Below are 27,251 nucleotides of genomic sequence, written 5' to 3' on the forward strand. Positions count from 1 at the left end.
GCAAAGAAAAAGAAAAGAAAAAAGAGGTGCAAGATGGAATTGTCCTTGGGCCCTCCCACCCACCCTTATGTTGTATAAACAAAACAGGACATGCACACTTTAACCAACCCATCATTTCAGTGACAGGGTCTGCCACACGACTGTGACTGATATGACGGGTTGGTTTGGACCCCCCCCCAAAAAAGAAGCAATTAATCTCTCCTTGCACAAACTGGCTCTACAGAGGCAAGATGTCCACCTCATCTTCACCCTCCGATATATCACCGTGTACATCCCCCTCCTCACAGATTATCAATTCGTCCCCACTGGAATCCACCATCTCAGCTCCCTGTGTACTTTGTGGAGGCAATTGCTGCTGGTCAATGTCTCCGCGGAGGAATTGATTATAATTCATTTTAATGAACATCATCTTCTCCACATTTTCTGGATGTAACCTCGTACGCCGATTGCTGACAAGGTGAGCGGCGGCACTAAACACTCTTTCGGAGTACACACTTGTGGGAGGGCAACTTAGGTAGAATAAAGCCAGTTTGTGCAAGGGCCTCCAAATTGCCTCTTTTTCCTGCCAGTATAAGTACGGACTGTGTGACGTGCCTACTTGGATGCGGTCACTCATATAATCCTCCACCATTCTATCAATGTTGAGAGAATCATATGCAGTGACAGTAGACGACATGTCCGTAATCGTTGTCAGGTCCTTCAGTCCGGACCAGATGTCAGCATCAGCAGTCGCTCCAGACTGCCCTGCATCACCGCCAGCGGGTGGGCTCGGAATTCTGAGCCTTTTCCTCGCACCCCCAGTTGCGGGAGAATGTGAAGGAGGAGATGTTGACAGGTCGCGTTCCGCTTGACTTGACAATTTTGTCACCAGCAGGTCTTTCAACCCCAGCAGACCTGTGTCTGCCGGAAAGAGAGATCCAAGGTAGGCTTTAAATCTAGGATCGAGCACGGTGGCCAAAATGTAGTGCTCTGATTTCAACAGATTGACCACCCGTGAATCCTTGTTAAGCGAATTAAGGGCTGCATCCACAAGTCCCACATGCCTAGCGGAATCGCTCCCTTTTAGCTCCTTCTTCAATGCCTCCAGCTTCTTCTGCAAAAGCCTGATGAGGGGAATGACCTGACTCAGGCTGGCAGTGTCTGAACTGACTTCACGTGTGGCAAGTTCAAAGGGCATCAGAACCTTGCACAACGTTGAAATCATTCTCCACTGCACTTGAGACAGGTGCATTCCACCTACTATATCGTGCTCAATTGTATAGGCTTGAATGGCCTTTTGCTGCTCCTCCAACCTCTGAAGCATATAGAGGGTTGAATTCCACCTCGTTACCACTTCTTGCTTCAGATGATGGCAGGGCAGGTTCAGTAGTTTTTGGTGGTGCTCCAGTCTTCTGTACGTGGTGCCTGTACGCCGAAAGTGTCCCGCAATTTTTCTGGCCACCGACAGCATCTCTTGCACGCCCCTGTCGTTTTTTAAAAAATTCTGCACCACCAAATTCAAGGTATGTGCAAAACATGGGACGTGCTGGAATTTGCCCATATTTAATGCACACACAATATTGCTGGCGTTGTCCGATGCCACAAATCCACAGGAGAGTCCAATTGGGGTAAGCCATTCCGCGATGATCTTCCTCAGTTGCCGTAAGAGGTTTTCAGCTGTGTGCGTATTCTGGAAAGCGGTGATACAAAGCGTAGCCTGCCTAGGAAAGAGTTGGCGTTTGCGAGATGCTGCTACTGGTGCCGCCGCTGCTGTTCTTGCGGCGGGAGTCCATACATCTACCCAGTGGGCTGTCACAGTCATATAGTCCTGACCCTGCCCTGCTCCACTTGTCCACATGTCCGTGGTTAAGTGGACATTGGGTACAACTGCATTTTTTAGGACACTGGTGAGTCTTTTTCTGACGTCCGTGTACATTCTCGGTATCGCCTGCCTAGAGAAGTGGAACCTAGATGGTATTTGGTAACGGGGGCACACTGCCTCAATAAATTGTCTAGTTCCCTGTGAACTAACGGCGGATACCGGACGCACGTCTAACACCAACATAGTTGTCAAGGACTCAGTTATCCGCTTTGCAGTAGGATGACTGCTGTGATATTTCATCTTCCTCGCAAAGGACTGTTGAACAGTCAATTGCTTACTGGAAGTAGTACAAGTGGGCTTACGACTTCCCCTCTGGGATGACCATCGACTCCCAGCGGCAACAACAGCAGCGCCAGCAGCAGTAGGCGTTACACGCAAGGATGCATCGGAGGAATCCCAGGCAGGAGAGGACTCGTCAGAATTGCCAGTGACATGGCCTGCAGGACTATTGGCATTCCTGGGGAAGGAGGAAATTGACACTGAGGGAGTTGGTGGGGTGGTTTGCGTGAGCTTGGTTACAAGAGGAAGGGATTTACTGGTCAGTGGACTGCTTCCGCTGTCACCCAAAGTTTTTGAACTTGTCACTGACTTATTATGAATGCGCTGCAGGTGACGTATAAGGGAGGATGTTCCGAGGTGGTTAACGTCCTTACCCCTACTTATTACAGCTTGACAAAGGGAACACACGGCTTGACACCTGTTGTCCGCATTTCTGGTGAAATACCTCCACACCGAAGAGCTGATTTTTTTGGTATTTTCACCTGGCATGTCAACGGCCATATTCCTCCCACGGACAACAGGTGTCTCCCCGGGTGCCTGACTTAAACAAACCACCTCACCATCAGAATCCTCCTGGTCAATTTCCTCCCCAGCGCCAGCAACACCCATATCCTCCTCATCCTGGTGTACTTCAACACTGACATCTTCAATCTGACTATCAGGAACTGGACTGCGGGTGCTCCTTCCAGCACTTGCAGGGGGCGTGCAAATGGTGGAAGGCGCATGCTCTTCACGTCCAGTGTTGGGAAGGTCAGGCATCGCAACCGACACAATTGGACTCTCCTTGTGGATTTGGGATTTCGAAGAATGCACAGTTCTTTGCTGTGCTGCTTTTGCCAGCTTGAGTCTTTTCATTTTTCTAGCGAGAGGCTGAGTGCTTCCATCCTCATGTGAAGCTGAACCACTAGCCATGAACATAGGCCAGGGCCTCAGCCGTTCCTTGCCACTCCGTGTGGTAAATGGCATATTGGCAAGTTTACGCTTCTCCTCCGACAATTTTATTTTAGGTTTTGGAGTCCTTTTTTTACTGATATTTGGTGTTTTGGATTTGACATGCTCTGTACTATGACATTGGGCATCGGCCTTGGCAGACGACGTTGCTGGCATTTCATCGTCTCGGCCATGACTAGTGGCAGCAGCTTCAGCACGAGGTGGAAGTGGATCTTGATCTTTCCCTAATTTTGGAACCTCAACATTTTTGTTCTCCATATTTTAATAGGCACAACTAAAAGGCACCTCAGGTAAACAATGGAGATGGATGGATTGGATACTAGTATACAATTATGGACGGGCTGCCGAGTGCCGACACAGAGGTAGCCACAGCCGTGAACTACCGCACTGTACTGTGTCTGCTGCTAATATATAGACTGGTTGATAAAGAGATAGTATACTCGTAACTAGTATGTATGTATAAAGAAAGAAAAAAAAACCACGGTTAGGTGGTATATACAATTATGGACGGGCTGCCGAGTGCCGACACAGAGGTAGCCACAGCCGTGAACTACCGCACTGTACTGTGTCTGCTGCTAATATATAGACTGGTTGATAAAGAGATAGTATACTCGTAACTAGTATGTATGTATAAAGAAAGAAAAAAAAACCACGGTTAGGTGGTATATACAATTATGGACGGGCTGCCGAGTGCCGACACAGAGGTAGCCACAGCCGTGAACTACCGCACTGTACTGTGTCTGCTGCTAATATATAGACTGGTTGATAAAGAGATAGTATACTCGTAACTAGTATGTATGTATAAAGAAAGAAAAAAAAACCACGGTTAGGTGGTATATACAATTATGGACGGGCTGCCGAGTGCCGACACAGAGGTAGCCACAGCCGTGAACTACCGCACTGTACTGTGTCTGCTGCTAATATAGACTGGTTGATAAAGAGATAGTATACTCGTAACTAGTATGTATGTATAAAGAAAGAAAAAAAAACCACGGTTAGGTGGTATATACAATTATGGACGGGCTGCCGAGTGCCGACACAGAGGTAGCCACAGCCGTGAACTACCGCACTGTACTGTGTCTGCTGCTAATATATAGACTGGTTGATAAAGAGATAGTATACTCGTAACTAGTATGTATGTATAAAGAAAGAAAAAAAAACCACGGTTAGGTGGTATATACAATTATGGACGGGCTGCCGAGTGCCGACACAGAGGTAGCCACAGCCGTGAACTACCGCACTGTACTGTGTCTGCTGCTAATATATAGACTGGTTGATAAAGAGATAGTATACTCGTAACTAGTATGTATGTATAAAGAAAGAAAAAAAAACCACGGTTAGGTGGTATATACAATTATGGACGGGCTGCCGAGTGCCGACACAGAGGTAGCCACAGCCGTGAACTACCGCACTGTACTGTGTCTGCTGCTAATATATAGACTGGTTGATAAAGAGATAGTATACTCGTAACTAGTATGTATGTATAAAGAAAGAAAAAAAAACCACGGTTAGGTGGTATATACAATTATGGACGGGCTGCCGAGTGCCGACACAGAGGTAGCCACAGCCGTGAACTACCGCACTGTACTGTGTCTGCTGCTAATATAGACTGGTTGATAAAGAGATAGTATACTCGTAACTAGTATGTATGTATAAAGAAAGAAAAAAAAACCACGGTTAGGTGGTATATACAATTATGGACGGGCTGCCGAGTGCCGACACAGAGGTAGCCACAGCCGTGAACTACCGCACTGTACTGTGTCTGCTGCTAATATAGACTGGTTGATAAAGAGATAGTATACTACTAATATTATATATACTGGTGGTCAGGTCACTGGTCACTAGTCACACTGGCAGTGGCACTCCTGCAGCAAAAGTGTGCACTGTTTAATTTTAATATAATATTATGTACTCCTGGCTCCTGCTATAACCTATAACTGGCACTGCAGTAGTGCTCCCCAGTCTCCCCCACAATTATAAGCTGTGTGAGCTGAGCAGTCAGACAGATATATAATATATATAGATGATGCAGCACACTGGCCTGAGCCTGAGCAGTGCACACAGATATGGTATGTGACTGACTGAGTCACTGTGTGTATCGCTTTTTTCAGGCAGAGAACGGATATATTAAATAAACTGCACTGTGTGTCTGGTGGTCACTCACTATATAATATATTATGTACTCCTGGCTCCTGCTATAACCTATAACTGGCACTGCAGTAGTGCTCCCCAGTCTCCCCCACAATTATAAGCTGTGTGAGCTGAGCAGTCAGACAGATATATATAATATTATATATAGATAATAGATGATGCAGCACACTGGCCTGAGCCTGAGCAGTGCACACAGATATGGTATGTGACTGAGTCACTGTGTGCTGTGTATCGCTTTTTTCAGGCAGAGAACGGATTATAAATAAAACTGGTGGTCACTATCAGCAAAACTCTGCACTGTACTGAGTACTCCTAATGCTCCCCAAAATTAGTAAATCAAGTGTCTCTCTAATCTATTCTAAACGGAGAGGACGCCAGCCACGTCCTCTCCCTATCAATCTCAATGCACGTGTGAAAATGGCGGCGACGCGCGGCTCCTTATATAGAATCCGAGTCTCGCGATAGAATCCGAGCCTCGCGAGAATCCGACAGCGTCATGATGACGTTCGGGCGCGCTCGGGTTAACCGAGCAAGGCGGGAAGATCCGAGTCGCTCGGACCCGTGAAAAAAAACATGAAGTTCTGGCGGGTTCGGATTCAGAGAAACCGAACCCGCTCATCTCTACATAGCACCAGTCCTGTCACTGCACCAGCCATGCCTGTCATAGCACCAGTCCTGTCACTGCACCAGCCATGCCTGTCATAGTACCAGTCCTGTCACTGCACCAGCCATGTCTGTCATAGCACCAGTCCTGTCACTGCACCAGCCCTGTCTGTCATAGCACAAGTCCTGTCACTGCACCAGCCCTTTCTGTCATAGCACCAGTCCTGTCACTGCACCAGCCCTGTCTGTTACTGCACCAGCAGTGCCTGTCATAGCACTTGTCCTGTCACTGCACCTGCCCTGTCTGTCATAGTACCAGTCCTGTCACTGCACCAGTCCTGTCACTGCAGCAGCCCTGTCTGTCATAGCACCAGCCCTGTCACTGCACCAGCCCTGTCTGTCATAGCACTAGTCCTGTCACTGCACCAGCCGTGCCTGTCATAGTACCAGTCCTGTCACTGCACCAGCCCTGTCTGTCATAGTACCAGTCCTGTCACTGCAGCAGCCCTGTCTGTCACTGCACCAGCCGTGCCTGTCATAGCACCAGTCCTGTCACTGCACCAGCCCTGTCTGTCATAGTACCAGTCCTGTCACTGCACCAGCCCTGTCTGTCATAGTACCAGTCCTGTCACTGCAGCAGCCCTGTCTGTCATAGCACCAGCCCTGTCACTGCACCAGCCCTGTCTGTCATAGCACCAGTCCTGTCACTGCACCAGCCCTGTCTGTCATAGCACCAGTCCTGTCACTGCACCAGCCCTGTCTGTCATAGCACCAGTCCTGTCACTGCAGCAGCCCTGTCTGTCACTGCACCAGCAGTGCCTGTCATAGCACTAGTCCTGTCACTGCACCAGCCCTGTCTGTCATAGTACCAGTCCTGTCACTGCACCAGTCCTGTCACTGCAGCAGCCCTGTCTGTCATAGCACCAGCCCTGTCACTGCACCAGCCCTCTCTGTCATAGCACCAGTCCTGTCACTGCACCAGCCCTGTCTGTCATAGCACCAGTCCTGTCACTGCACCCGCCCTGTCTGTCATAGCACCAGTCCTGTCACTGCAGCAGCCCTGTCTGTCATAGCACCAGTCCTGTCACTGCAGCAGCCCTGTCTGTCATAGTACCAGTACTGTCACTGCACCAGCCCTGTCTGTCATAGCACCAGTCCTGTCACTGCACCAGCCCTGTCTGTCATAGTACCAGTCCTGGCACTGCACCAGCCCTGTCTGTCATAGTACCAGTCCTGGCACTGCACCAGCCCAGTCTGTCATAGCACCAGTCCTGTCACTGCACCAGCCCTGTCTGTCATAGCACCAGCCCTGTCTGTCATAGTACCAGTCCTGGCACTGCACCAGCCCTGTCTGTCATAGCACCAGTCCTGTCACTGCACCTGCCCTGTCTGTCATAGCACCAGTCCTGTCACTGCACCAGTCATTTCTGTCAGTACCCAGTGTTGCCATCTGCATTTTGCTTGGACTCGTCATGAGACACTTACAGCAGCAGATGGATTTTACATGCTGTACCCAGCCTGAGGACACTAGAGTTCAGGAGTCACAAATGCTGCTCACATTACACAACAATAACAACTTTACATATTTACATATTCCATATAAATTAGGGCATTCTTAATTTATTCATTTTATTTGTTTCTGTCGGCACAATTATTTTGAATGACTTCTATCTCATTGGAAAGTGAAGGATATTGGTGCTATGGAGCTCTCTTTGGTGGTTAATGGCAGCGGGGGAGCAACAAGTACGAGGATGGGATAGATAAATATTTTCCCATTTTACATGATTATCTTCAGTAATTAACAGCATAAAGACAATTGCAGGTCAGTAAAATACTGCTTTCACATGGTTTACCTGCACACAGTCACTCCTGTACACGGACATTCACCTTTGCATGTGCTGCCTACTTTGCCATTGGTCATTCTTTATGCACACCCAACCTCTCCTCCTACTTACCCTGTCCTACCCCTGTCTCTCCAACCAGCCCTCTTCTGTCTCACCAGCCAGCCCACTTCTGTCTCACCAGCCAGTCCACTTCTGTCTCAACAGCCAGTCCACTTCTGTCTCACCAGCCAGTCCACTTCTGTCTCAACAGCCAGTCCACTTCTGTCTCACCAGCCAGTCCACTTCTGTTTCACCAGCCAGATCCACTTCTGTCTCACCAGCCAGTCCACTTCTGTTTCACCAGCCAGATCCACTTCTGTCTCACCAGCCAGATCCACTTCTGTCTCACCAGCCAGTCCACTTCTGTCTCACCAGCCAGATCCACTTCTGTCTCACCAGCCAGTCCACTTCTGTCTCACCAGCCAGATCCACTTCTGTCTCACCAGCCAGTCCACTTCTGTTTCACCAGCCAGATCCACTTCTGTCTCACCTGCCAGCCCCACTTTGTCTCTCCATCCAGACCCACTTCTGTCTCTCCATCCAGACCCACTTCTGTCTCAGCAGCCAGCCCCACTTCTGTCTCACCAGCCAGCCCACTTCTGTGTCACCAGCCAGCCCCACTCTGTCTCTCCATCCAGACCCACTTCTGTCTCTCCATCCAGACCCACTTCTGTCTCACCAGCCAGCCCCACTTCTGTCTCACCAGCCAGCCCACTTCTGTGTCACCAGCCAGCCCACTTCTGTCTCACCAGCCAGCCCACTTCTGTCTCACCAGCCAGCCCACTTCTGTCTCACCAGCCAGCCCACTTCTGTCTCACCAGCCAGCCCACTTCTGTCTCACTAGCCAGCCCCACTTCTGTCTCACCAGCCAGCCCCACTTCTGTCTCACCAGCCAGACCCACTTCTGTCTCTCCATCCAGACACACTTCTGTCCCACCAGCCAGCCCCCTTCTATCTCACCTGCCAGCCCACTTCTGTCTCACCAGCCAGACCCACTTCTGTCCCACCAGCAAGCGCCACTTCTGTCTCGTCAGCCAGCCCTCCTCTGTCTCTCCATCCAGACCCACTCCTGTCTCTCCATCCAGACCCACTTCTGTCCCACCAGCCAGCCCCCTTCTATCTCACCTGCCAGCCCACTTCTGTCTCACCAGCCAAACCCACTTCTGTATCACCAGCCAGACTTCTTCTGTCTCTCCAGTCAGTCCCCCGTCTGTCTCATCAGCCAGCCCCACTTCTGTCTCACCAGCCAGCCAAACTTCTGTCTCGCCAGCCAGCCCCACTTCACTCTCACCAGCCAGCCCAACTTCTGTCTCACCAGCCAGCCCCACTTCTGTCTCACCAGCCAGCCCCACTTCTGTCTCACCAGCCAGCCCCACTTCTGTCTCACCAGCCAGACCCACTTCTGTCTCACTAGCCAGTACCACATTGTCTCATCAGCCAGCCCCACTTCTGTCTCACCAGCCAGCCCACTTCTGTCTCACCAGCTAGTACCACTTCTGTCTCACCAGCCAGACCCACTTCTGTCTCACTAGCCAGTACCACATTGTCTCATCAGCCAGCCCCACTTCTGTCTCACCAGCCAGCCCACTTCTGTCTCACCAGCTAGTACCACTTCTGTCTCACCAGCCAGCCTCATTTTGTCTCACCAGCCAGTACCACTTCTGTCTCACTAGCCAGCCCCACTTCTGTCTCACCAGCCAGCCCACTTCTGTCTCACCAGCCAGCCCCACTTTTGTCTCACTAGCCAGGACCACTTCTGTCTCATCAGCCAGCCCCACTTCTGTCTCACCAGCTAGTACCACTTTTGTCTCACCAACCAGCCTCATTTTGTCTCACCAGCCAGTCCCACTTCTGTCTCAATAGCCAGTACCACTTCTGTCTCATCAGCCAGCCCCACTTCTGTCTCACCAGCCAGACCCACTTCTGTCTCACTAGCCAGTACCACATCTGTCTCATCAGCCAGCCCCACTTCTGTCTCACCAGCCAGCCCACTTCTGTCTCACCAGCCAGCCCCACTTCTGTCTCACTAGCCAGGACCACTTCTGTCTCACTAGCCAGTACCACTTCTGTCTCATCAGCCAGCCCCACTTCTGTCTCACCAGTCAGCCTTCTTCTGTCTCTCCATCCAGACCCACTTCTGTCCCACCAGCCAGCCCCCTTCTATCTCACCTGCCAGCCCACTTCTGTCTCACCAGCCAGACCCACTTCTGTCTCAGCAGCAAGCCCCACTTCTGTCCCGTCAGCCAGCCCTCCTCTGTCTCTCCATCCAGACCCACTTCTGTCTCTCCATCCAGACCCACTTCTGTCCCACCAGCCAGCCCCCTTCTATCTCACCTGCCAGCCCACTTCTGTCTTACCAGCCAAACCCACTTCTGTCTCACCAGCCAGACTTCTTCTGTCTCTCCAGTCAGTCCCCCGTCTGTCTCATCAGCCAGCCCCACTTTTGTCTCACCAGCCAGCCCCACTTCTGTCTCGCCAGTCAGCCCTCTTCTGTCTCTCCAGCTAGCCCCACTTCTGTCTCACCAGCCAGCCCCACTTCTGTCTCACCAGCCAGCTCCACTTCTGTCTCACCAGCCAGCTCCACTTCTGTCTCATCAGCCAGCCCCACTTCTGTCTCATCATCCAGCCCCATTTCTGTCTCTGCAGCCAGCCCCACTTATGTCTCACCAGTCAGCACCACTTGTCACCAGTCAGCACCATTTTTCTTTAACCAGCTAGCCACCCTCACCAGCCAACTTCTGTCTCACCAGCCAGCCCCACTTCTGTCTCACCAGCCAGCTCCCTTCTCTCTCACCAGCCAGCCCCACTTCTGTCTCACCAGCCAGCCTCACTTTTGTCTCACCAGCCAGCTCCACTTCTGTCTAACTAGCTAGCCCCACTTCTGTCTCACCAGCCAGCCCCACTTCTGTCTCACCAGCCATCACCCCTTCTCTCTCACCAGCCAGACCACTTCTGTCTCACCAGCCAGACCCACTTCTGTCTCATCAGCCAGCTCCACTTCTGTCTCACCAGCTAGCATTCTTCTGTCTCACCAGCCAGCCCCCTTCTGTTTCTCCAGCCCACTTTTGTCTCACCAGCCAGCCCAACTTAATAGAGAAACTCCCACCACTCCATCCCACAGATGTGCAGACTACTGATGCTGTAGTGCAGTGGTGGCCAACCTGTGGCTCTTGAGCCGCATGCGGCTCTTTCTTTATTCAAATGTGGCTCCCCACACTCAAAGTCACGTGATCACAACAGATCCAGACAGGCAGCAGTATTATGATGACTGAGAACTGAGGGAGCCAGATACTAGAGGTGGGACACCCACTGGCAGAGGGCACATAAGGGGCTGCTGCAATGGCACACTGTGTGTGTGTGTGTGTGTGTGTGTGTGTGTGTGTGTGTTGGGGGGGTGGGCTGTAGTGACACATGAGGGTGCTGGCTGGAGTGACACATGGGGGAACTGAAGTGTATTATGTGAATCTGGCTTTTTCTCACCGCAATTTTTCACTTGTGCATTGGAGATGATCGTGAGAGGACGTGGCTGGCGTCCTCTCAGTTCTATGTTCAGGGGGCTGCAAATATCTGTGCTCAGTGTGCTGCAAATATCTACATTCTCTGCCTGAAAAACGCTCGATATCTGTGCTCAGTGTGCTGCATATATCTGTGCTCACACTGCTTTATTGTGGGGACTGAGGACCACCAGTATTATATAGGAGGAGTACAGTGCAGAGTTTTGCTGACCAGTGACCACCAGTATTATACGTTCTCTGCCTGAAAAACGCTCCATATCTGTGCTCAGTGTGCTGCATATATCTGTGCTCACACTGCTTTATTGTGGGGACTGGGGACCACCAGTATATTATATAGGAGGAGTACAGTGCAGAGTTTTGCTGACCAGTGACCACCAGTATACGTTGTCTGCCTGAAAAACACTCCATATCTGTGCTCAGTGTGCTGCATATATCTGTGCTCACACTGCTTTATTGTGGGGACTGGAGACCAGCAGTATTATATAGGAGGAGTACAGTGCAGAGTTTTGCTGACCAGTGACCACCAGTATTATACGTTCTCTGCCTGAAAAACGCTCTATATCTGTGCTGCATTGTAGTATATATAGTAGGAGTACAGTGCATAATTTTGCTGACCACCAGTATATAATATATAGCAGTACGGTACAGTAGGCCACTGCTCTACCTACCTCTGTGTCATCAAGTATACTATCCATCCATACCTGTGGTGCATTTAAGTTGTGCGCAGTATATATATAGTAGTAGGACAGTGCATTGCCACTCCTAGATGGGCCAGGTGTTTGTGTCGGCCACTTGTGTCGCTTAGCTTAGCCATCTAGCGACCTCGGTGCAAATTTTAGGACTAAAAATAATATTGTGAGGTGTGAGGTGTTCAGAATAGACTGGAAATGAGTGGAAATTATGGTTATTGAGGTTAATAATACTATGGGATCAAAATGACCCCCAAATTCTATGATTTAAGCTGTTTTTGAGGGTTTTTTTGTAAAAAAACACCCGAATCCAAAACACACCCGAATCCGACAAAAAATTTTCAGGGAGGTTTTGCCAAAACGCGTCCGAATCCAAAACACGGCCGCGGAACCGAATCCAAAACCAAAACCCGAAAAATTTCCGGTGCACATCACTAGTTATATGTCATCCTTAGGTTCTATTGTGTGCTGAGGGACAGGATTTGCTTCTGTTTGGTCACATATTATATGATTGGCAACCACGCCTATTACATTGACAATAAATAGTTTGAATTGGTCCTGGACCACCAACCCGAGGCACCCCTGCAAGTGACCACACAGTTTGAGAGCCGCTGTGCTAATTAATTAAATAGCCTGGGAAAAGCCAATATGAAAAAAGCCAACAGAGAACCTACAGAAGCTTTTCTTGCACTGTTACCGGTAAATAGTTTTTGCTTAAACTACAGAGGAGCTGATCAGAAATTGCATGTAGGTTACTGGTTCTATACAAAACCCAATAGCAACAGTTACAAACAATTCCTGAACAGTCTCTAACATAATATAATACACAATGGCTATACAGATGCTTCCATGTGTATTGTCAGCGCTCGTTGTACTGTATAGAGAAAGTGATGTATATATAGCTGCAGTTCCCCCTGCTCTAAGAGACAGTTACTGAGAACACCTTCAGCTTCCAACATGGGCAAGGTAATGACAACTTACAGTAAATATATCTAATAATTGGCTTCTTCATTTTTAATGCGAGGGGCAAATTAAACATAGTGAACGTATACAATATGTGAAGTTTGATTCATGCAAATAATTTGTTGCTGTTCCCTCTTATTTTGTTTGATAACAATATTTTCATTTTATAGGGATAAAAGTGTAAGGGGCAGATTTACTAAGCCTTGGAGAGTTATAAAGTGTAGAGAGAAAAGTTGACAACCAAGCAGCTCCTAACTGTCATTTTTCAAACACAGCCTGTAACATGACAGTTAGGAGCTGTTTGGCTGGTACTTTATCTCCGTCCACTTTATCTCTCTGCACAGCTTAGTACATTTCACCCTAAATCTTTTCAGTGACTTAAAACAAGTGTAAATCTATGCAGTCAGTAAGCTGGCCAAATTGTGTATATGGGGGCCGATTCAGCATCAGTCGCTGAAGAGCAGAAATCGTTATTCAGCGATATCTGCACTTCTGCGCATGCAAAGCGCTTGCATTTTAGCGGGGATGAAGGACCCAGCATGCGGGTCGGCCTTGCCCTGTGCAGGGCGGCCCCTTCACATGCTAGTGGAAGGAGTTGTAGTTTTGGGCATTTTTGCAAAACTACATATCATGCTGAATCGGGCATTGGATGGGTGGATAACTCAGTTATGCACCTGTCTGTATACTGTAGGACAGTGATGGCTAACCTTGACACTCCAACTGCTGAACTACATATCCCAGCATGCCCTGCATCAGTTTTAGCATGGACAAATAGCAAAACTGTAGCAGGGCATGCTGGGATGTGTAGTTCAACAACAGCTGGAGTGTCAAGGTTAGCCATCACTGCTGTAGGACATAACATTTTGGCAAGCAATGCCTTTCTGTTGTCTAACATGACAAAGATTACACGGGAGATAGAAACAGACACTAAGGTGAGAATTCTATTGCGTTCATCAAATATTTCCACTTGCATCCTCCTAAGATATTGAGCAGAAATCATTAAAAAGTCAGTCTACCCAAGACTTTAGATGGGATTATCTGCTTTGCGCAGCTAAACCTAGTGCTTTTCATCGCAATACATGCAAAAACTAATGGGCACCCAAAAACAATTGAATTGCTCTCCTGCGCCCATTAGTTAAAGCCACGATGAAAACAATTGAATTACTCCCTGTTTAATGAAGTGGATTAAAGAGGAAATGAAAACAAAAAAATGCAAGAATGAACTATATATATTTTTTTTTTCAGATCATCTTCTACGAGGACAGGAATTTCCAGGGCCGTTCCCATGAGTGTAACTCTGAGTGCCCAGACTTGTCCTCATACTTCAGACGCTGTAACTCCATCCGTGTGGAGAGTGGAAACTGGATCCTGTATGAGCACCCCAACTACAGGGGGCACCAGTACTTCCTGCATAGAGGGGAGTACCCCGACTTCCAGCAGTGGCTGGGTTACAATGACTCTATAAAGTCCTGCCGTCTGAGCCCCCAGGTAAGCAGCATTTTTAGTAATGGATTTAATTTTTGTTTAAAATAAAGTGAAGATTAATTTTCTGTCATTTGTCCGTTTTAATGTGTCAACATTGGGGGAAATAACAAACTTTGGACATCTTGTTAATCAAGTATTAACATTTGAAAAAACACTTAGAGTACAATAGAGCTATAGTAGAAGCGTTAATAATATCTACACCTTAGTTGTTATTTTTAAATAACAATTGTATAAAATAAAATTGTCTCAGGCTAATGTAAGGCAATTCCCTTTAGATTATAGTCCTGATATTAATATAAGAGATCATAAAACACTAATATAAAACATAAAAAGTAAAAATCTCTATATAATTTTATCAAGTCTCCACTCACTCAGATGCATAATCAAAGTTGTTGATTGATGTTTCCCATTATAAAGCTTTCACATGTTAAGGTATACATGTTCATATTAAAGATCTGTTAAACAATTACATGTGACCTCTTTCTCACATCTTGAACATTTCAATCTGTCTTTTCTCTAAAACAGCACCAGGGATCATTCAGAATCAGTGTCTATGAGAGAGAGAACTTCCGAGGTCAGATGATGGAGTTCACAGAAGACTGTCCCCATGTCTATGAGAGGTTCCGCTACCATGACATTCACTCCGCCCATGTATATGACGGATACTGGATGTTCTATGAGGAGCCCAACTACCGGGGACGTCAGTTTTATCTGAAGCCTGGGGAGTACCGGAGATACACCGACTGGGGAGCCACCAGCCCCAGAATTGGCTCCTTCAGACGTGTCCACCATATGTATTAAGTGAAGAACATTGTTAGACTTCTATGCACTTCTTTGGTTTAATAAACTGTTCATGAAGCAAATTCATGTCGTAAGTTTTATATCATTAGCAGTCTTTATAGTATTGGAAGGAATTTCTTTTTAAGTTACAGGCAATAAGGAAGTTGCACAATCAATTTAAATAATAGCAGGTTCAAAAAAGGCAAGGGTCTTCAAGAACCAATTTAAAAAAGCAGTTATTCTACCTGTAGATAAAATGCAGATTTCTAAGTTACACACATTTGGAAATACATGATTAGTTATACAGTTACTGGTGCTAATAAATCTGAGTCTAAACATTGAATTCCCTATATTAGGTCAAATAGAATTTGTACATTGAGGGCTAACTTACCTGGAGATACACTAAAAACCACGAACATGGTACTTCATTGACCAACACTTAATTTAATCTACTGATCCCACACATGTCTAAGACTTCTGTGTTGTTCTTATATCATGTAACACCAAGCCGAGGGGCAGGAATGTTCGATAACATTGGCAAGTACTATTGTACAGTATCTTTCAACCCTCACACTAATTTATAGCTGGTAAAGCTTGTGTGCAACAGTTGTTTGATATCAAGAACATCACAGATCATATCAAACACACGTCCAGTAAAGTTGCTGTTTTGAGCTAAGTAAAGGACTTGGGGTATTCTAAACCCATACACAAAATTACAGTACCAATTTTTTTGCTGTTATGCTAGATGTTTGCAGAGCTGTTGAATATGTTTTTTATCCATATGGAAAACAATTCTATAAATTCTAATACATACTGTACTGTACAGTAACATTCTAACCTTTGTAAATTTGGATTTAGTCACTACTGTATGTATTACCTGAAAGGATCCCAAAACAATCAAACAAAAGATATTCCTGCAGAAGACCTTGGTATGATATTTATCTGTAAAGCCCCAAACATGGCAGATCATTCTCTCAGATATACTGTACTATCACCGTTTGATTGTAGCAAGGTGCAATCACTGAACTTCACTATTCTCTTACAAAACAAAGACACAAATATGGATTTCTTATCTATTTTTAAAAATATATATTTTGTTAAGATTCTCAAAAGAAAATGAAATAAAATATAATTAATAGAGATGTGCACCGGACATTTTTCGGGTTATGTGTTTTGGTTTTGGATTCGGTTCCGCGGCCGTGTTTTGGATTCGGACGCGTTTTGGCAAAACCTCCCTGAATTTTTTTTGTCAGATTCGGGTGTGTTTTGGATTTGGGTGTTTTTTTTTAAAAAAAAAACCTCAAAAACAGCTTAAATCATAGAATTTGGGGGTCATTTTGATCCCATAGTATTATTAACCTCAATAACCATAATTTCCACTCATTTCCAGTCTATTCTGAACACCTCACACCTTACAATATTATTTTTAGTCCTAAAATTTGCACCAAGGTCGCTGGATGACTAAGCTAAGCGACCCAAGTGGCCGGCACAAACACCTGGCCCATCTAGGAGTTGCACTGCAGTGTCAGACAGGATGGCACTTAAAAAAATAGTCCCCAAACAGCACATGATGCAAAGAAAAAAAGAGGTGCACCAAGGTCGCTGGATGGCTTAGCTAAGTGGCCCAAGTGGCCGGCACAAACACCTGGCCCATCTAGGAGTGGCACTGCAGTGTCAGACAGGATGGCAGATTTAAAAAATAGTCCTCAAACAGCACATCATGCAAAGAAAAAAAGAGGTGCACCAAGGTCGCTGGATGGCTAAGCTAAGCGACCCAAGTGGCCGGCACAAACACCTGGCCCATCTAGGAGTGGCACTGCAATGTCAGACAGGATGGCACTTAAAAAAATTAGCCCCAAACAGCACATGATGCAAAGAAAAAAAGAGGTGCACCTAGGTCGCCGGATGGCTAAGCTAAGCGACCCAAGTGGCCGGCACAAACACCTGGCCCATCTAGGAGTGGCACTGCAATGTCAGACAGGATGGCACTTAAAAAAATTAGCCCCAAACAGCACATGATGCAAAGAAAAAAAGAGGCGCACCAAGGTCGCTGGATGGCTAAGCTAAGCGACCCAAGTGGCCGTCACAAACACCTGGCCCATCTAGGAGTGGCACTGCAGTGTCAGACAGGATGGCACTTAAAAAAATTAGCCCCAAACAGCACATGATGCAAAGAAAAAAAGAGGTGCACCAAGGTCGCTGGATGGCTAAGCTAAGCGACCCAAGTGGCTGGCACAAACACCTGGCTGATCTAGGAGTGGCACTGCAGTGTCAGACAGAATGGCACTTAAAAAAATAGTCCACAAACAGCACATGATGCAAAGAAAAAAAGAGGTGCACCAAGGTCGTTGGATGGCTAGGCTAAGCGACCCAAGTGGCCGGCACAAACACCTGGCATATCAAGGAGTGGCACTGCAGTGTCAGACAGGATGGCACTTAAAAAAATTAGCCCCAAACATCACAAACAACTACAATGCAGCACAGATATGGATAGTATACTTGACGACACAGAGGTAGAGCAATGGACTATTGTACCGAACTGCTATATATATATTATATATACTGGTGGTCAGCAAAATTCTGCACTGTACTCCTACTATATACTGTGGACAACTACAATGCAGCACAGATATGGATAGTATACTTGACGACACAGAGGTAGAGCAATGGACTACTGTACCGTACTGCTATATATATACTGGTGGTCAGCAAAATTCTGCACTGTCCTCCTACTATATACTGCACACAACTACAATGCAGCACAGATATGGATAGTATACTTGATGAGACAGAGGTAGAGCAATGGACTACTGTACCGTACTGCTATATACACTGGCGTGCGCAGCACATTTTATTAGGGGGTGCACCGTCGGAGGGGTGTGTCTAGCCCACCTTTTGGGCGTGTCTAGCACCATCTATTGATGGTCAACGCATATAAAATATCCACCTTTGTACCAATCCTAATAAAGCAGATACATTGTCAGATGTTGTGGTGTGCACCAAACAAACACCCCTGATGGCACTCATGCAATTACACTGCTCCTCCACAGCCTGGTCTGGCTCCCCCTCTTTCCCCTGCAAGCTGCAGCAGCTTACTTACAAGTCAGTAACTAAACTGACACTGACAGTCACAGACCAGTTACTGCTGCTGATGGAAAAACGAGTGACCTTTCTGTGCTGCTGCCGGCCGTCTGCCAGTATTGAATTTGTCTTCCTAAGAGGAACGCTGGCTGCATGCTGCTCCTCATCAGTGGCTGGCGTTGGCATAGCATAGAAGGAGTGAGGTGTGTATGTGGCGGGTGGGCATGTGAGCAGCATGACATAATCACGTCACATCACACTGTTTTTGTACATGGAGGTGGAGCTGGGAATCTGAAAGCCGGTGGCAGTGGCACCCTTGATTAACCCAGGCGTCCGGTCAGTAATGCAGTCCTGCAGGGTGCAGTGCAGAGGGGACAGTAATCAGCCTGCTCGGCGATCCCTGCATCAGGCATGTGAGATCGGGGTGCCAGACATTAGGGGGTGCCTGTGCGCACCAGGCACCCCCCCTGCGCACACCTATGGCTATATATATACTGGTGGTCAGCAAAATTCTGCACTGTCCTACTATAAACTGCGCACAACTACAATGCAGCACAGATATGGATAGTATACTTGACGACACAGAGGTAGAACAATGGACTACTGTACCATACTGCTATATATATACTGGTGGTCAGCAAAATTCTGCACTGTCCTCCTACTATATACTGCGCACAACTACAATGCAGCACAGATATGGATAGTATACTTGATGAAACAGAGGTAGGGCAATGGACTACTGTACCGTACTGCTATATATATACTGGTGGTCAGCAAAATTCTGCACTGTCCTCCTACTATATACTGCGCGCAACTACAATGCAGCACAGATATGGATAGTATACTTGACGACACAGAGGTAGAGCAATGGACTACTGTACCGTACTGCTATATATATACTGGTGGTCAGCAAAATTCTGCACTGTCCTCCTACTTAATACTGCGCACAACTACAATGCAGCACAGATATGGATAGTATACTTGACAACACAGAGGTAGAGCAATGGACTACTGTACCGTACTGCTATATATATACTGGTGGTCAGCAAAATTCTGCACTGTCCTCCTAATATATACTGCGCACAACTACAATACAGCACAGATATGGATAGTATACTTGACGACACAGAGGTAGAGCAATGGACTACTGTACCATACTGCTATATATATATATATATTATATATACTGATGGTCAGCAAAATTCTGCACTGTCCTCCTACTATATACTGCGCACAACTACAATGCAGCACAGATATGGATAGTATACTTGACGACACAGAGGTAGAGCTATGGACTACTGTACCGTACTGCTATATATATACAGGTGGTCAGCAAAATTCTGCACTGTCCTCCTACTATATACTGCGCACAACTACAATGCAGCACAGATATGGATAGTATACTTGACGACACAGAGGTAGAGCAATGGACTACTGTGCCATACTGCTATATATATACAGGTGGTCAGTAAAATTCTGCACTGTCCTCCTACTATATACTGTGCACATCTACAATGCAGCACAGATATGGATAGTATACTCGACGACACAGAGGTAGAGCAATGGACTACTGTACCGTACTGCTATATATATTATATACATAGGTGGTCAGCAAAATTCTGCACTGTGCTCCTGCTATATACTGCGCACAACTACAATGCAGCACAGATATGGATAGTATACTTGACGACACAGAGGTAGAGCAATGGACTACTGTAACGTACTGCTATATATATACTGGTGGTCAGCAAAATTCTGCACTGTCCTCCTACTATATACTGCGCACAACTACAATGCAGCACAGATACGGATAGTATACTTGACGACACAGAGGTAGAACAATGGACTACTGTACCGTACTGCTATATATATACTGGTGGTCAGCAAAATTCTGCACTGTCCTCCTACTATATACTACGCACAACTACAATGCAGCACAGATATGGATAGTATACTTGACGACAGAGGTAGAGCAATGGACTACTGTACCGAACTGCTATATATATACTGGTGGTCAGCAAAATTCTGCACTGTCCTCCTACTATATACTGCGCACAACTACATGCAGCACAGATATGGATAGTATACTTGACGACACAGAGGTAGAGTAATGGACTACTGTACCATACTGCTATATATATATACTGGTGGTCAGCAAAATTCTGCACTGTTCTCCTACTATATACTGCGCACAACTACAATGCAGCACAGATATGGATAGTATACTTGACGACACAGAGGTAGAGCAATGGACTACTGTACCGTACTGCTATATATATACTGGTGGTCAGCAAAATTCTGCACTGTCCTCCTACTATATACTGCGCACAACTACAATGCAGCACAGATATGGATAGTATACTTGATGACACAGAGGTAGAGCAATGGACTACTGTACCGTACTGCTATATATATATACTGGTGGTCAGCAAAATACTGCACTGTCCTCCTACTATATACTGCACACAACTACAATGCAGCACAGATATGGATAGTATACTTGACGACACAGAGGTAGAGCAATGGACTACTGTACCGTACTGCTATATATATACTGGTGGTCAGCAAAATTCTGCACTGTCCTCCTACTTAATACTGTGCACAACTACAATGCAGCACAGATATGGATAGTATACTTGACGACACAGAGGTAGAGCAATGGACTACTGTACCGTACTGCTATATATATATATACTGGTGGTCAGCAAAATTCTGAACTGTCCTCCTATCATATACTGCGCAAAACTACAATGCAGCACAGATATGGAAAGTATACTTGACGACACAGAGGTAGAGCAATGGACTACTGTACCGTACTGCTATATATATATTATATATACTGGTGGTCAGCAAAATTTTGCACTGTCCTCCTACTATATACTGCGCACAACTACAATGCAGCACAGATATGGATAGTATACTTGACGACACAGAGGTAGAGCAATGGACTACTGAACCGAATTGCTATATATATATTATATATACTGGTGGTCAGCAAAATTTTGCACTGTCCTCCTACTATATACTGCGCACAACTACAATGCAGCACAGATATGGATAGTATACTTGACGACACAGAGGTAGAGTAAGGACTACTGTACCATACTGCTATATATATATACTGGTGGTCAGCAAAATTCTGCACTGTTCTCCTACTATATACTGCGCACAACTACAATGCAGCACAGATATGGATAGTATACTTGACGACACAGAGGTAGAGCAATGGACTACTGTACCGTACTGCTATATATATACTGGTGGTCAGCAAAATTCTGCACTGTCCTCCTACTATATACTGCGCACAACTACAATGCAGCACAGATATGGATAGTATACTTGACGACACAGAGGTAGAGCAATGGACTACTCTACCGTACTGCTATATATATACTGGTGGTCAGCAAAATTCTGCACTGTCCTCCTACTTAATACTGCGCACAACTACAATGCAGCACAGATATGGATAGTATACTTGACGACACAGAGGTAGAGCAATGGACTACTGTACCGTACTGCTATATATATTATATATACACAGGTGGTCAGCAAAATTCTGCACTGTCCTCCTGCTATATACTGCGCACAACTACAATGCAGCACATATATGGATAGTATACTTGACGACACAGAGGTAGAGCAATGGACTACTGTACTGCTATATATATACTGGTGGTCAGCAAAATTCTGCACTGTCCTCCTACTATATACTGCGCACAACTACAATGCAGCACAGATATGGATAGTATACTTGACGACACAGAGGTAGAGCAATGGACTACTGTACCATACTGCTATATATATACTGGTGGTCAGCAAAATTCTGCACTGTCCTTCTACTATATACTGCGCACAACTACAATGCAGCACAGATATGGAGCGTTTTCAGACAGAGAACGTAGATATTTGCAGCACACTGAGCACAGATATTTGCAGCACACTGAGCACAGATATTTGCAGCACACTGAACACAGAAACTGAGAGAACGCAGCCACGTCCTCTCGCTATCATCTCCAATGCACAAGTGAAAATGGCGGCGACGCGCGGCTCCTTATATAGAATACGAATCTCGCGAGAATCCGACAGCGGGGTGATGACGTTCGGGGGCGTTCTGGTTAACCGAGCAAGGTGGGAAGATTTGAGGCTGCCTCGGACCTGTGTAAAATGGGTGAAGTTTGGGGGGTTCGGATCTCGAGGAACCGAACCCGCTCATCTCTAATAATTAAAGAAGTTTCTGAAAAGTCAGAAAATTATCAAAAAATCCTAATAGTAAACTTTTCTCATATACAAAACCTATAATGGAAATATAAAATTAATTTATCTGGCGGTGTAGATAAGATGTCATTGGAAAAGTACCCTTCAACTAGTACATGTCCAGCTCATAGTATAACCTGAAGTGATTAGTTGGATGACCAGACAGTATAATCTGTCTTGTTATAATTATCCCAAAATATGAATACTGCCTTTTTTCTTGGTGGTTCAGAGTGATAATGGTAGATAGAAGTTATGTCATTATTATTGTCTCACAGTATCTTCATCTTTAAAATGAACAAATTATTTTCCTGTGTTTGATATTAATACTGTATGTTATTTTAATGTATCAATTTCACTTAGGAAAAAACCTTTATCTGTCTTTTAAACATATAGACTTTTTATTACAGAATTATAACAGTTTGAATAGCAATTAACTTTATAGAAGTCCTTCATTCCACTGTGATATAATTAGAATGCAGTCGTGATGTCAATGTATGTTGACATCATACTTGTCAACAAGTGGATTGTCAACATTTTTGTGAAATGACAGCATAAGATTTATGGTTGGGTTTATAGTTAAGTTTAGGATTATGGTTAGGATTAGTAAAGGGTTAAGAATAGGTACACACTTACTGCCGCAATAGCAGATTGCGCCATTATACACAGGTAGAGGCTAACGGGGGTCATTCCAAGTTGATTGCTCGCTAGCTATTTTTTGCAGCGCTGCAATCATATAGTCGCCGCCTATGGGGGAGTGTATTTTCGCTTTGCAAGTGTGCGAACGCTTGTGCAGCCGAGCAGTACAAAAACAGATCGTGCAGTTTCTGAGTAGGTCTGAAGTTACTCAGACGCTGCGATCACTTCAGCCTGTCCGGTCCCGAAATTGACGTCAGACACCCGCCCTGCAAACGCTTGGACATGCCTGCGTTTTTCCAACCACTCCCTGAAAACGGTCAGCTGACACCCATAAACGCCCTCTTCCTGTCAATCTTCTTGCGGTCGGCTGTGTGAATGGATTCTTCATTAAATCCATTGCCCAGCACCGATCCGCTTTGTACCCGTACAACACGCCTGTGCATTGCGGTGCATACGCATGCGCAGTTTTGCCGAGTTTTGACCTGATCGCAGAGCTGCAAAAAATAGCTAGCGTGCGATCAACTCGGAATGACCCCCATGTTACAAGATTGCGAATAAAGCCAAAACAGCAAGAACATCAGCCATGGCCTAGGGTTAGGGTTAGTTTTAGGGTTAGGACTCTGCTTTTGGTTAGGCTTAGGCTCATGGTTAAGGTTAGGGTACATCTGACCAGCCGCACCGCCAATTGGTGATATTATTAGCATGTTGACTTGTCATCAGTGTCAACAATCTCAATGTCTACATGGCCAATGTCAACATACTGAACATATTGACATGTTAGATGTCAACATTATGACTATGTTGACATTCTAACCATCGACAAAATATTCCAAAGCCATATAATTATGTATATTGATACAACCTTATTGATTCTTTCAATAACTCTATTAGTTACTGTCACGGCTAATGGTACTTGTGGAACCGGATGAGTTCGAGCAGCTAGTTGGCTGGAGTCCCGAGGACGGAATAGTATGGGCTTGATATATGACCTACTCATACAGACGTGGCAGGTCCGACTAAACTCTATGGCTGGCCACAAGTGTTTGTACATCTACAAGGAACTAGAACACTGGGGATACCAGTGCAATGATAGTTGAGTGACACTTGTGGTAGAAAACTGATAGCTGGAAGCTGGGATTGAACCAGCAGTTCAGGATAGCTGGAAGCTGGGATTGAGCCAGCAGTTCAGGATAGCTGGAAGCTGGGATTGAGCCAGCAGTACAGGACAGCTGGATAGCTGGAAGATGGGATTAAACCAGCAGTTCAGGATGAAGAGAAAGGAATATCTGGTGTAATACAGTTTTATTCCTTTAAATTACAATAACACACACATTCCCTGTAGACAACCCTTTCCAATGGATAAAATAGATAATTTAGATAATTGAATACTATATAGAGCACATGCAGCATAAAGGATGCTAGCCAAGCTGTGTAATGGGGTTGCAATTACCGGATAGTAGTAGGATAAATTATCCTCAGACAAGCATATTCTTAGTCACCAGACAGCCTCCCGGGAAATGGCGTTCTGGATTTTCCGGCAAAAGCTCCTTCCACAAACAGCAGACCAGGTACCCCAGCTGCGCCGACGCGTTTCAGGCCTTACTAGGCCCTTTTTCAAGGCTGATGAAAAAGGGCCTTGTAAGGCCTGAAACGCGTCGGCGCAGCTGGGGTACCTGGTCTGCTGTTTGTGGAAGGAGCTTTTGCCGGAAAATCCAGAACGCCATTTCCCGGGAGGCTGTCTGGTGACTAAGAATATGCTTGTCTGAGGATAATTTATCCTCCTACTATCTGGTAATTGCAACCCCATTACACAGCTTGGCTAGCATCCTTTATGCTGCATGTGCTCTATATAGTATTCAATTATCTAAATTATCTATTTTATCCATTGGAAAGGGTTGTCTACAGGGAATGTGTGTGTTATTGTAATTTAAAGGAATAAAACTGTATTACACTAGATATTCCTTTCTCTTCATTCTCTATGACACCACGAATTGAATCCCTGCTGAGACTGCCCGTCTGTCTATGAGGAAATCAGAGAACCCTTTACACGCCTGATTCAAAGTATTGTAAAGGGACGTTTACCTATTGTATTTTCATTGTTTACCTTCAAACCTTGCTATTGTTGTGTTATACATTGTCATTTGGCGCCCAGTACAGTATATTCCTGTCTCTTTACACTTTATTGCCTTTTTGGGAGTGAGTTACGCCCATATTTTGGTTTATACTGTTGAGGCAGCCGTCTCCGCGCATTGGAGAGGTGCTCCATATATCCCTTTTTGCAGCAGTTCAGGATAGCTGGAATTGAGCCAGCAGTACAGGATAGCTGGATAGCTGGAAGCTAGGATTGAACCAGCAATACAGGATAGCTTTGTAGCTGGGAGCTGGGATTGAGCCAGTAGTACAGGATAGCTGGATAGCTGGAAACTGGGATTGAACATGCAGTACATGATATCTGGAAGCTGGGATTGAACCAGCAGTACAGGATAGCTGGAAGCTGGAATTGAACCAGCAGTACAGGATAGCTGGAAGCTAGGATTGAACCAGCAGTTCTGGATAGCTGGATAGGATTCTCAGTAATGCAGGCTTGCAGATATATTTGAGATTCTGTGAAGAAAAACTACCAAGGTAGAAATGGCGCTGACAGGTGCTGTGAAACCTCCAGCTGCTGAATAATAAGGGCTAGTTAGACTCTAATGTGAAAACAACAGAATAGAAAAGATTCAGCGCTAATATCCAGCTAGGTAAGAATACTGAAATTTTATTATACAGATGATCTACAAATTCATATATAAATACTGTATATAAAATTACTGTTGCAGCAGATAAAAAATAAAAATAAAAACACCAAATTGGAGTAGGGCAAAGAGCAACACTGCTTAAAATTTTTTTTTTTAATCATAAAAACTTCTTGAGATGCTGGGAATAATTTGAAAAAGCCTGATTCCTAGGGAAGTCTTAGTACCATTGTTACCAGTTCCACTTGAATGAGTCCTCCAAAAGGTTAGCACTCCTGTGAATAATGGAGATCCTCTTACTGGTTGGATTTTCCCGTGCTGGTACTGTAGAGGAAAGGTAGAACCATAGCAGGGTCCTTCACAGACACTTTCCAAGGAATTGTCCCACAAGGACCGCAGTTCCCAATAGTTGGATTGCAGGCTGATCTCAGAGATTGGAAGTCCCAGTCTTGTCATCAATGCGTTTCACTGCTTCAGCAGCTTTTTCAAGGTGGTTCTACCTTTCCTCTACAGTGCCAGCACGGGAAAATCCAACCAGTAAGAGTATCTCCATTATTCACAGGAGTGCTAACCTTTTGGAGGACTCATTCAAGTGGAACTGGTAACAACGGTACTAAGACTTCCCTAGGAATCAGGCTTTTTAAAATTATTCCCAGCATCTCAAGAAGTTTTTATGATAAAAAAAATTTTTATAGCAGTGTTGCTCTTTGCCCTACTCCAATTTGGTGTTTTTATTTTTATTTTTTTATCTGTTGCAACAGTAATTTTATATATAGTATTTATATATGAACTGGTAGTTCATCTGTATAATAAAATGTCAGTATTCTTACCTAGCTGGATATTAGCACTGAATCTTTTCTATTCTGTTATATTGGAGATTGTATTGACCAGCAGTGCAGGTTTACAGATATCCTGGAGATGAGATAACCAGCAGTGCAGGTTTGCAGATATCCTGGAGATAGGATCACCAGTGGTGCAGGGTTGCAGATATCCTGGCGATAGGAGTCAGGAAGTTCTGAAGTTGGTAATGCACTCTCTCTCTTTAAGCAGGAGATTGCAGGAACTCTCTACAGGCTTGAGGACAACAAAGCACTGACAGCTTTCCAGTGCTGGAATATATACCCCTTGCTCTCTGGAAACACTACCTGGTTGGAGAGTTCTCTGCAGAGTCAGCTGATCAGGAAGTAACATGGAGTACTCCAGGCTAGACTTCAGAGTGGACTGAGGCCTAGCAGGACGGGAAGGAGCAGAAGCCTAACTATCCTGAAATGGATGCTGTGACTGACAGCACGGGATGCTGGATGGACCAGCGAATGGCGGAGAGCGCTTTGGACTGTGCTGCAGGTAGGTCAAAGTTCGACTAGGAAGCACTGTAAAACCTTCAT

General features: G+C 45.6%; 1 protein-coding gene across 2 annotated transcripts; it reads left to right on the top strand.

Annotated features, from left to right (window-relative positions):
* Positions 1 to 12,889: 12,889 nt before the first annotated feature.
* LOC134943235 (gamma-crystallin 1-like) lies at positions 12,890 to 15,181 on the top strand. 2 transcript variants are annotated; one of them, XM_063932179.1, is made up of 3 exons: positions 12,890 to 12,898; positions 14,141 to 14,383; positions 14,906 to 15,181. In XM_063932179.1, the coding sequence occupies exons 1-3, from the start codon at positions 12,890 to 12,892 to the stop codon at positions 15,179 to 15,181; spliced, it is 528 nt and encodes a 175-aa protein (XP_063788249.1). The 2 variants fall into 2 exon arrangements, with proteins under 2 accessions (XP_063788249.1, XP_063788250.1); XM_063932180.1 differs by having other exon boundaries at positions 14,912 to 15,181.
* Positions 15,182 to 27,251: the final 12,070 nt, after the last annotated feature.

Source organism: Pseudophryne corroboree, chromosome 7 (assembly GCF_028390025.1).
Source record: "Pseudophryne corroboree isolate aPseCor3 chromosome 7, aPseCor3.hap2, whole genome shotgun sequence".
Classification (NCBI taxonomy): Eukaryota; Metazoa; Chordata; class Amphibia; order Anura; family Myobatrachidae; genus Pseudophryne; species Pseudophryne corroboree.

Excerpts from the sequence above, each read along its gene's own strand:
- LOC134943235 (XM_063932179.1), top strand. Across the intron at positions 14,384-14,905 it reads CCTGCCGTCTGAGCCCCCAG|CACCAGGGATCATTCAGAAT; the intron begins GTAAGCAGCATT and ends TCTCTAAAACAG.